This window comes from Manacus vitellinus, unplaced genomic scaffold, assembly GCF_001715985.3.
Source record: "Manacus vitellinus isolate BGI_N305 unplaced genomic scaffold, ASM171598v3 scaffold_5_pilon, whole genome shotgun sequence".
Taxonomy (NCBI): Eukaryota; Metazoa; Chordata; class Aves; order Passeriformes; family Pipridae; genus Manacus; species Manacus vitellinus.
In genome coordinates this window covers 27,942,872-27,955,155 of record NW_021940682.1, presented here as the reverse complement: position 1 = coordinate 27,955,155, position 12,284 = coordinate 27,942,872, and the positions used below count along the sequence as shown (strand labels likewise).

The 12,284-nt window shown below is 35.4% G+C and overlaps 1 protein-coding gene across 4 annotated transcripts in view; it reads right to left on the bottom strand.

Moving 5' to 3' along the window:
- PPP1R12A (protein phosphatase 1 regulatory subunit 12A) overlaps positions 1 to 12,284 on the bottom strand; it is a 112,605-nt gene that overhangs the window by 13,538 nt on the left and 86,783 nt on the right. For all 4 annotated transcript variants that reach the window (XM_029963374.1, XM_029963375.1, XM_029963373.1 and 1 more), the window contains 7 exons: positions 11,972 to 12,140; positions 9,866 to 9,984; positions 8,622 to 8,687; positions 2,969 to 2,985; positions 1,701 to 1,842; positions 919 to 1,023; positions 41 to 88 (listed from right to left, as the gene is read on the bottom strand). In XM_029963374.1, coding sequence (XP_029819234.1) covers positions 41 to 88; positions 919 to 1,023; positions 1,701 to 1,842; positions 2,969 to 2,985; positions 8,622 to 8,687; positions 9,866 to 9,984; positions 11,972 to 12,140 — 666 coding nt within the window. The remainder of the gene's footprint in view (positions 1 to 40; positions 89 to 918; positions 1,024 to 1,700; positions 1,843 to 2,968; positions 2,986 to 8,621; positions 8,688 to 9,865; positions 9,985 to 11,971; positions 12,141 to 12,284) is intronic.

Sequence of the window (12,284 nt, the reverse complement as noted above, 5' to 3'; positions counted from 1 at the left end):
CTGTATTGGAGTACTTAAAAATTCTTTGGCAGAAACTCACCCTTTTCTCCATTTCCAAGAGTGATCTGTCAGCAAATCTTTCTTGTCTCTGAAACACAAAATTAATAAAGACATTGATATGTGTTCTTAACCAACACAGAAATGAGGAAAAACAATTAGACATTTTTGTATTCTGTCTGAAGTATGTCTTCGAAAGCATTTTAAAATGTGTTCAAGGAAGTAACAATGAAATAAAGAATGAAATGGATTTATTATGAACTTCCTCTGTAACCATTCCTTTATTTAATCACTATACAGCCTCAAAACAAATATCTTTTAAATGACATTTATGTGGTACACATGGAAGACACTTAAGAACAGGTAAATCGTGGTAAGCACGATCTAAGAATACGAAATACTCTTTCAACAGCAATTTAAGACAAATCTAACTTCTGTTACATGTTTAGTATTACTGTATGCAGCAGTGTTATCGACAGCAGTTATCCATAACTGGAATGCACTATTTGCTCTTCATTTCCAAGATAAAGCTATCTAACCAGCCAGGAAGAACTGGCAGTTATGCCAATCTGCTAGCAGGTTTATGAATTAATCAATCAATCCTGACTGTCAGTTTGAATATAAGCTTAACAGTATAGAAAGTGTTTATTCCTACCCTGCAAACAAGTTGCATGCAGACACATGCTGGCAAGAACCACTACTGCTTAACTAGGCAGGAGGCAGTCTCACAGATTTTGTTCACACCTGAAGAAGAGAATCCTGCACTTTTTTCTCCTTAGAAACAGAAGTACTCTTCTCCATTCCCATCTTTGGATAAAAAACAAAGCTGATGACTAGTAAAGAGTGGCCCATAACCTGGGGTGCTTCTGGTTTACTATCTACTTTGCCAGCTCAGTACATACTTTTTTGTTTTATACAAACCTGAGTGGTCTTCTCCAGCTGTAGCTTAAGATCTGTGAGTTCCATGTTGGTGTCATGTAACTGTGCTTTCAGTTTTTCATTTTCAGCTAGAATCTGTTCATAAAGCTAAAAGAAAATATTCATTAAAAAATACCAGATAATAATTCAGTGAGATTAGCTGGAAAACTTTAAAAGCATGATTGAACTGCATGTAAAATTAACAAATACATTAATAGTATAAAAAGTAAAATAAAGGTGTTTAGCAAGCACTGTAAAGAACTGTTACCAAATATCTCCAGGAACAAGTAGCTTTTGCACGGGGAGCACACAACTTACCTTACACATAGTAAAAAAATACTTGCCACCTTTTTTTCTTTGACTTTACAGATTACACCACCACAGTAAACTTTTCAACAAATTCTTTCTCTATTTTAAAGCAAGACCTAAACATATTTTTACCTTATACATATGTAAGCTAGGAAACATATAAAATAAAAGGCTTCACATATGTGCAAATCAGCTTTAATGACACAATCAAATAAAAAAATAATATGATAGTATTTGTCATTAAAAAAGGATCTTGGCTCCTCTGGATTTCTCCCTTTCCTTAAAGAGAAAAGTGCAAAAGCCAGCAGCTGTTTTGTAAATGTGCATTTTCCCCCACTGTAGTGGTTGCTCTGCTTCTCCATTCATCTTAGTTGCTTTAAGTAGCGTTTGTGATGCAATGGGAGATTATTTGCAAACAGTTTATGAAAAACAGTAATAACGTTCTACTTCTGCACCAAAATTATTGGATCAGATACCTTCTTAAAATCAGGACTATCTTCTTTTTCTAGTCTACTGGAGTACGGTTTCCGATCTTCAAGATAACTCTGTGATCCCGATCGTCCCTGGGCTGACTCGTAGCGATCCCCTGAAGACACGCTGAGGGAGCCCGTATCATATCTGTAAAAGGAAAGCTCTCATTTCAATTTGCCTTCACGCTCAAACTGAGACCACTCACTGTATCAAACACTGAGTTTGCTGCTGCTCAGCTAAAAACAACCAAATGCAATTATGTATTTTATTTAGACCACTACCTTCTAACCTGATGCAAATTTAATTTTTACATTCCCTCAGTACTGCAAGATTCTCTGTGAATGTGTTTTCAAATTGCTCAGTCTGCAGAGCAACGTATATAGAGAAATATTTTCAATTAAATCATTTAATTCAAGCAAAAATCCTTCTTTATTTATAAACAGGACATATTCTTTTAAAAATGTATTAGTTTAATTGAAGAGTTTTAAAAAAGTAATCTCTAAAATACTGGCATACATGAATTCTCAAAGTTTTATTACAGAAACCAAGATTTCAGAACTTTGTTGTGAATTCTAATATTTCAGTAGAAGTAGTTTATGAAAAAAATCTTCAGCAGTCTTTATCCTAGTAATCACTAAATTACAACTGCTATTAATAAAGTTTAGACTAATTTCACACTATTCCTTCTTCACTAATCATATGCTAAAGCAGTTTTATTTAACAGATTTTCAGCAGAGACAGAACATAATAAAATCCAATAATTAATTCTAAAGGTCTAAAAAGAAATCAAACCCTTTTAAAAAATACTATTTCAGCGTTTACTTATTAACAAGTCCTAAGGAAATATGATTTTCAGAGGCTGTAGTACTTTTCTTGAGGTTACACAAGAAATTTTCAGTAGGTATTCTTAAAAAGGGGCAACAAGAACCTCTTGTCTTCTTTGTAAAAGCTGACTCCATGCTGATAAATCCGTGGGGAATAGCACTGTATCCATTAAGTTCTACAAAATGCCTGCCTTCAATGTACTATAAATACAGAGTTCAATATATTCCCCAAAATTCAGTATTCCACCCACACAAAGAAAAAAAAAATGTCAATACTGTAGCTTTACAATCATATTTTATACAAAATTTAAGTATCATTACAGCCCTTTAAAGCTCAAACCAGCTTAACTAGTGGGGTTATGCTGAATTTATACATAAAGAACTTAAAATGACAATATGTGGAGAAAAAGTGTAACAGTTCTAAATTAATTTGTTTAAACTGCACATACCTTGAAATGCTATCACTCTGAGGCGAGAAGAGGTAAAAAAAAGAGAAAAAGAATAATTCAATAATAGTTAATATAAATATATTAGTCATATATATATTACATAAATATAATAATCAAATAAAAGTCAGTAATTTAATTCAATACAATATATAATAATCTGTGAACAAGTACAGCTAAACAACTATATTAAATGTACACGCTATCCACCAGTAGGTATTGTCTGAACATTTCCAAGCTTCAATTTTGTTATGTCTGGAAAAGAAAAGAAATATGTGCTACAATGTGCTTGCCAAAATATGATTTACAAGGATGTTAACATCACACTCTAAAAGTCTTGAGTGCCCTAAACACTGTAGTAATTTCAGCAGTCAGTGCATTCTGTTATTTGCCTGCCTGTTATTAAAGGCATCAGAACTGTGTTCCCTGAATTCACTATTCCTTCTTCCTCTTGTCTAACATATCTATAACTTCAGCTCAAACTAACGATATAAATTAAGCTACAGGATAACTGTTTCAACACAGCATGACTGGAAACAAGTTACTACACCACCAACATAAGGAAGTACTTATTATTTATTTAAATAACATAGTTTCATTTTTTATATTACTTTCATTCATTCATTCCAGGTGAATCTACAGGCACAAAATTCAATCACTTTATTTGACAAGTGAAATTTAATTAGAAGTGATGACTTAAGAGTGAGGGAGTGCCCTTTAAGCATTACATCAGTCATACAAACCTTTTTCCTCTCTGGGTGGTCAATACAGATTCATAATTTATTCCAATTATAGTAACAATCTTGAGTGCAGGCATTTCAGTCAAGACACTACTGCTGTATCATCACCTGGACATCCTCCGATGTTATTCCCCCAGCAGTGGCTGAAGCCTTCCCATAGGGTGTTTTTTTGGAAGGTGATGTGCCTTGCTTGGTTTTCTTTTACAGAAGTAAATGGTAGTTTTTCAATATGTAGAGGAAAACAGCCGCATTCTCCACAATATACTCAATTTCCCCTTTGACACCTTGAAGTACATTTACTGCACAGAGGATATCAAAAGTACATGCTATAGCCTAACCACTCCTAACAAAACATTGCTATTTTCTGTTAAGAGCAGGAATAATGCTCAGAATTAAGAGATTTTGTAGAATATGTCACAGTTAGGTGGCACGCACCTATACAGAGATAGTTTTTAGGTTACCTAGCCAAAAGAAAACTAACTCTCATCTAAGCAGGAGTCTTACCTTGCATCATCCATCCTACATGTAAGCATGATCAGTGTGAGATTACAGAATTCCACCATGTAATCAACGACCTACAAAAATCCCTTTTCCATTGACTCCTTCTCTGGAGGAGAGGAATTTTTGTCCATAAAACCTTTAGTTTTCTATTTTTACAAGGACTGTTGCATGCAAAAACATGCTAAGCTGGTCCTTTTAACCTTTAACTACAATGTAGGACAGCCACTATGAGAAGTAAACTATTCTTAAATATTTATTAGCAAACACGCTTCCTAAAGACTGTTTTTCTTTGCTTCTAGTGGACTCCCTATGGTGCTGTGGTAATGTGAAAACTTTCCAGATCTCCATTCCCATGCTGCACTATAGCTTCCCAAACAGAAAGGCAAGTTATTAAGTCACATAGAGACCACTTTAGAAACAAAATTTTCCAGCTACACAGGGGGACAAAAAATGAACTGCTGAGGCAAGAGAGCAGTAATTACTAGAGGCAGGTAAACACAAATGCAGCCCATTCCTGCTCTCCTGGCTGAGGCTGGGAACCTGAGAAGCCAGACAAGGACGCTGTAATCTTCAAAAAACTGTCCTTCAGCAATTTCTGTTCCCCAAAAGCTGTGAATCCCTGCTCCTGTTGCTCCAGCACCATCCTGCCTCCATACCTCACTGAAAGAGCCTCATATTTCTCAAGCACATGCCTGTTCTTGCTCCCCTCACTTTTCATAGAATGTGTTTGGGTTTGGTTTGGAGGGTTTTTTGGTGGGGGTAGTGGTTTAGCAGTCTTAGCTGTTTTCACTATTTTCTCCTTCAAAATCAGTCAGTTCTGCTTAGTTCAATTTTTGACATTTGATAAAAATCTGAAAAAGTCTAACTGAGAATCTGCAAACTTTGCATAAAGCTTGTCTGAGGACAAATGATGCCAACAAAGATATGCCTGTGCATCCAAATCACATGAGATGTGTGTTCTTTGTACAGTCATAGAACTGAGCAGACTCAGCAGCCACAGTTACATTGGCAGCACAAAAGCAGTAACAAAAAATTAAAACATACATATCCTGACCTACACAACCTGACCCTGCACTATCACTCTATACATACCCTGGAGACCTAAATAAACTGCATATTTGAAAAAGTACACTAAGCTTCTAGACAAGCACATTACATTTTAGTGAGGTTACAATAATTACTGGTCATGAAAATAAAATATTAAATTCAGGTGGAATTTTCTGTACTGAGTGTTTCTGTAAAAGTGCCACAGCAGTGAAATCGAAAAACAAAATTTGAATACAGCATTTAACCAACACTATTAATCCAGTTTCTCATGTTTACTTCCACAAAACTGGAAGACCTAGTGACATTTATTATCCTAACATCGCTAGCTCCCACCTTTCAGAAATCACGTATCTGATCTCTGGCTAAGATAAAATTCTGGTCCATTTCACTATAACCTAACCACAGTTGTAGTATCTAGTCAAATTACTAAGTTTTGGGGGTTTATTTTTTTTTAATGCATCATTATGAAAAATAAGCTTCACAGAAAGACATCTTGACTTAGAATCCTTCATCTACCAAAGTAATCTTCTGACTTCCTTATTTTTAAATGGCTATCCTAAAACTTAGTTCTAAGACTGTCCTTAAGAACACCACTTTCCTTTAAGTAACATGGCATTTTTTGTGCTAATTGAAGAAATTTTATGCCCTTAATATTAAAAAGCCTAAGCAAAATTTCATGAGAATAACATCCAGCTGTAAAAGTGCTTAGCAGTGTAACTTTTTTTTAATAGCTCTCCTTTATGGACAAATGATCAGCTAAGGAGACAAAAGACAGTTCTGAAGTACTGAAAAACAAGAAATTCAAATTGAAATCTTACAACAGTTCCTTCAGAGACCTCCAACATGAATAAAATAATGATTTTTCTGATTCCTTAAAAAATTCAGGCTAGAAACTATTTTGTCTGAGGTCCTTTAATTTTCTCTGTTGCATGCACACAAGACCTCCTCTCTTTAGTTACTTTAAATTCCTGAGTTACCACCAAAGCCTTTGGAAGTTTACAGTTACCACTTTCCACCTCTGGCTTCTAGTTTCACCAACCAATAAAAAATCAGCAAACAAAAGCAACGATAGCATAATTTAAGGAAGTAATACAGATTTTCAGCACTTCCAAACTTTGTCTTCCAAATAACAGTAAATCAAAGAATCAGCAGATTTGAATGGGTTAACTATTTTCTGAACATCTGACACTGTAATTCTAGTTTACTCATATCTCTTTCCTCTCTTTTAGTATTTTCTGCAGCTGATGTGACAAAAGAGCTTACATCAACTTAGCAAAATCAATTTATGTGACAGGGAACTGGTTCATACATTCAATTTGTTTCAGAGCTCTCCATACACTCCTATCTGATATTATATTGATTTATAATGAAACCAATTACCAACGTCTTCTTAGGAAGTATACAGCCTAGGAGAGTGTTTTGACTCCTAAGTCAAGCCATGATTATCACAGAATCATTAAGATTGGAAAAGATCCAAGATCATCGAGACCAACCTTTGACTGAACACCACCATGTCAACTAAACCATAGCACCAAGTGCCACATCCAGTCGTTTCTTTAACACTTCCAGAAATGGTGACTCCAGCACCTCCCTGGGCAGCCCATTCCAATGCTTAACCACCCTTTCAGTGAAGAAATTCTTCCTGATGTCCAACCTGAACCTCCCCCAGAGCAGCTTGAAGCCATTTTCTCTTCCCCTGTTGCTGGCTGCCTGGGAGGAGAGGCCAATCCCCACCTGGCTACAACCTCCTTTCAGGTAGCTGTAGAGAGTGGTAAGGTCTCCCCTGAGCCTCCTTTTCTCCAGACTAAACAATCCCAGCTCCCTCAGCTGCTCCTCATAGGACTTGTGCTCCAGACCCTTCACCAGCTCCGCTGCCCTTTTCTGGACAAGCTCCAGCAGCTTCAATGTCCTTCCTGCAGTGAGGAACCCAGAGCTGGACACAGCACTCAAGATGTGGCCTCACCAGTGCCAAGTACAGGGGGACAATCGTTTCCCTGATCCTGCTGTCCACACTCAGGATGCCATTGGTCTTCTGGGCCACCCGGGCACACTGTTCATTCATGTTCAGCCAGCTGATGACCAGCACCCCCAGGTCATTTTCCCCTGGGCCACTTTTCAGTCACTTTTCCTCAAACCTGCAGGACTGCAGGCAGTTGTTGTGACCCAAGTGCAGGACCCAGCACTTTGCCTTATTGAACCTCATAAAAGTGGTCCTGGCCCATCGATCCAGCCTGTCCAGATCCCTCTATAGAGAGTGCACTCAATCTCCTCATCCAGGTCATTGATAAAGACATTAAACAGGACTGGCCCCAATACTGCGCCCTGAAGAACCCCACTCGTGACCAGCCTCCAGCTGGATGTAGCTCCACCACTCTCTGGGCCACTTTTTAACTCAGAAAAAAGTGCACCTGTCCAAGCACTCTCAGCCAGCCATTTCTACACAGAAGCACCACACGCATATTCTACGAAAATTAATTTCTACAGAACAGAATATGGCGTAATTACAGATTTAAGAATAATAGCTACTACTGGGAGGAAACGAAACAGGACTGTGCATTTACATTAATGTGACACAGAAATAAAAAATACAGTAAACCAAAACAGCACAGAATGAATCTCTTAACTACAGTATTTAAGAAATGTGCAATGGAAGCTTTTACAAAAAAGAGAGAAATATCAGTTGAGTTTTATTCTTCAGTAATGAACCTGATTCTATAATTCTGTAGTGTGTTACTCCAGGTTTTAGGTTCAAAGAAATACATTCTGCTATACCATGGTATAGTACAGCTTATGTTACTAATTCCTTTTTAGCACCTCTTCATCCCACTGTCACACAGCATTCAGTTTTTAAGGATTTCTCCCATCAGATCAAGCCTATTATACTGTCTTCTACCGACATTTTAACAAGACCAATAATACTAAATCAGGATGTTCAGAAAATAATTTTCATCAAATGGAGAAATTACATACATTGTGCTCTTCAACTCTCTATGCTTCATTAATTTAACTTGTCATATTATTTTTTAATTATAATGATGACAGCACTGGGTTTAATTTTAAAAGGTTTTAATTAGTGCGCATAAGTTATTGGACGTAATTTACCTGAAAATAAAAGTATAGATGAAATAAAGATTTTTGCAGGGTAGAAACTGAAAGCTCCCTCCAATAACTTGCTGCATCATGTCCCTGACCTGGCTGTCAGAAATTTAATCTACATTGTCTGGATGACAATTCTACATAATCAGAATGGCAGACAAAAACTATCAGTTTTGGCCACTGTTGATATGTGAATCCAACTTCAACAGAAATTTTACAACAGAAATGTATCTGTTAGAAAGTTAATGAACAAATTAACTTCCTTAAATTACCTGACTTTCTCTCTTATTTGTTCCTTCTTCTGAATCGGATTGGTGATCCTGTTCATTTTCATCACTCTGGTGAAAGAGGTGGGAGAGGAAAAATAATTAAACTGTTGAAAGCATAGTGAGATTTTAAGGCATTCTAGACTTTTAATATGAAAACGTAAGACCAGCAGAATACTCTACAGAGAATATACAGGATACATGGAGAAAATTCTCAAAGAGATGTGTTTTCAGTACCAGAAGGAGACAAAACCTAACTTTGCATTTGGCACATGAAAATCTTGCTTTTACATTACATATTGATCCTATGACAAAGAAAAGGGAAAAGGAGCCCAAAACATCAACTATAACCTTTCTATTCTGATAGCAGTACATGGCTACTTGTAATGTGCCAAATAACAACTCTCCTTCTTACAGCTTTGGTATGTATGCAAAATATTGCATTGTCAAAAGTAACAGACATAGTTCTCAGCTGATCATTGATAAACGCTAAATAGTTGTTTATCAAAGAAAGGAGGTTAATGCTTTAAATCTCTGAGAAAACATTTGTATGCAAAGGAAAAAAACACCTTACAAAGAAAAAAATTCTTATGCACAAATTTTGAGATACCTTGTAATTAACAGTATTATAATAATTACATGGCTAGGACTTCTCCTCTCTCCTCCTCCCCGCAATTTTGATAACATACTGGAAATTCCATATTAGGTTTGACAAAATTTGAAAAGAAAACTTAAACACACATGAAATACTTATTTTGATATTCAACTGACAATCTCTTTTAATATTTTCTGCAGTTGATGTGACAAAAGAGCTTATACCAACTTAGCAAAATCAATTTATATAGCTATGTGACAGGGAACTGGCTCATATATTCCATTTATTTCAGAGCTTATTATAAAAAAATTCTTATACACAACTTTTAAGATATCTCATAATTAACAGGATTATAATAAACAACATAATAAATAAAAGATTTGTTCAGTAATTAATGTTTTCTCTTTAGATTATGATTAATTCCTATTAAGTTATGGTTACTACAGTGTTCTAGTTAGCACTATCAACCAAACAAAGACTTAATTTTGATTCTGCTCCTGAAAGCATCAAAACTAAGAAAAAGAGAATATATAAATAGAAAAGCCTTTTTTTCCTAGAACAATTAGTTATATACTGTATTACTCTACAGTATTCTCTCTTTAAAGGGCACACTATGCATGAAGAGTGTACTTTGCTATAAGCGAAGTTTACTTACATCTTGAGTCCAGAAAGAAACTCCCGTAGGTCTTCGTTTTTCTCTTGGTCTCCGTCTTTCCCTTATAGACTTAGGTTGTGACTTATCTTCTTCCTTTTCTTCTTCGTTTTTGCCTCCTTCTGTTAATAACAGCTTTTTTAGTCATTGAATTATCACACAATCTAATTTGCTGAAAATTTTCTGAAGTAATACTTCTCAGTCTTTAATTTGCTTGCAATGTTTTTTTTTACCTGAAATAAATCTGCTATAGAGTTTCTTACCACATACAGGGTTTTCTGTAATACACACTGCCCAGTATATAGCTCTAAAATACTGTAAATACTAATTCCACCTCAGACACCTAGACAAAATGTTTCAATGTAACAACAATCCTAATAATTCAAACATCTGTGTCAGCAGATGTATAAGAGTACAAAGGAAGAGAAGATAATTCTTCACCAAACAAGCTTTTTTTGCTTAAATCAAGAATCCAGTATTAAAAAAAATCCCAACTTTTAAAAGTCTGTTAAGTCCTCCTTATAGTCCTTCATTTCATCACAGTCATCTCGATTCTTGCTCTAAGGAACAATAAAATGGGATCTGCTACATTAGATTATTACTGTATTACAGATGGCCTTTTTCTTTAAAACTAATGCAACTGCAATTTGAAAAAGACATAATACCTGAGGATTATGTTTGCTTCACTGTATGTTTACAAGTAATTTGTAAAAAAAAAATAAATTTAAACAAACCTGGCCAAACCAAAGTTATTTACTTATTATCACATGGTCTATTCAGTCTGATGTTCTTTTATTAAATAAAGCAACTACAGATTTGAGTTCAGATAGAAGCATCACTAATCACTAAAAATTAAAAACTACCATCAATAGACTTCAAAGGTAAATAAACATTTTAGTGTGAAGCAAAAATTAAACAGGAAAGAAGGGAAACACAAATATTTGTGGTGATCATATACCTTTTGTAATTAAATAACTTAGGACTTGACTGCTGGGATTTCAGATGGTAATGTAGTTCTCTGAAGTCATAATGTGAAAAAATATAAAATCTGCTGTAGCTAATATTTACCCATGAAAATCTTTTCCACAGAACAGTGTAGAAAGAGCTTCCTAGAGTAAGAATGCATTACTGAAGAATCTTTATCCAAATTTCAGTTCATGTTAGGAAAAAGGGAAAAAATTCAGAAAGCATATCCCGGCAGCTTAGCCCCAACAATTTCCTCAGAAAATACTATTTTAAGGAACATGGCAAGACTGCTATACAGTTCACGGAGATTTCATCAATAGATCATTTTATTTGACCCTCTGTAGAACAAAATTATCGATGTCAATCAGTAACCCTATTAAAGCCATTGAATAATAACTTGAATTAAAGTATTTCTCTCAAGTCAACTGTTTCAAGCCTCCAAGGGGGACGAGGAGATCACACTGCAAACGCTCCTCCCTTGACAGGCAAAGTATCAGGCACAACATCTCTCAGAATTATTGCAGGTGATTCACATTTGAAATGAGTGCAAAAAGTGTAACAGAGAAAAGCTTTTCTGTGATCTCTGTATCATGCATCTAATCCTCAGTTTAAGATTACATAAACCAGTTAAAGTATCCAGAACTATGGTTCCATTAAACATTCTGAACCACCATGGGAAGCATGCCCTTCCCTTTGTTTTCAGCTGCTCATGAAACCCTGAGATGTCCTTAAAGCAGGAAAGCATCATTCCAGTCCTTCAGTGTAAAAGGACTGAAACAAAATCCCTGTCATTTACCAATTATTTAATCAAGTAAAATTCCTTCTTAATACCTGCAAGTATTTAGACTCTGAAATATGGTATTTTATTATAGTTGCTGTGTTAAAGCAAAAATGAAAGCATTATGTGGATATTTACTGCAGTATATTTGACATTTCTGTGACCCAATCATGCAAAAATACTAAACAATTGCAAACTGCCACCAAGTCCAGAAAATCTTCTTTCCTGTCTATATGCAAGTTACAGAAGATGGGAACAAGGTACATCCCCAGCGGTCTTACATTTTGAACTATCTCTAGAAACATAAGTTACCCTTTGTGAACTAAAACAACAAAAAAAAACCCTTCACAAAAAAGTACTCCTACCTCTCTCGCTTTCCTTTGTTCCGCTCCGAGAATAGGCAGAAGTTATACCTATAAGGCTGTTTGGTCTGTTTAGTTGACTTGAAGTTGATAAAGAGCTAGTGGAGGTGGAGAGTGAAGAGGTGGATGATGAAGAAGTTGAAGTTGACGTTGGTCTATAGCGATGATATGGCTATTCAGTAGAAAAAGTCAAAATTAATTTACACAGATAAACAAATACAAACCATGGGATATTAAAACATTTAACTATATAAGTAATTCTCACAGTAGTATCAAAATTAAATTATTAAAGTTGGAGTTGAGATTCACATAATTT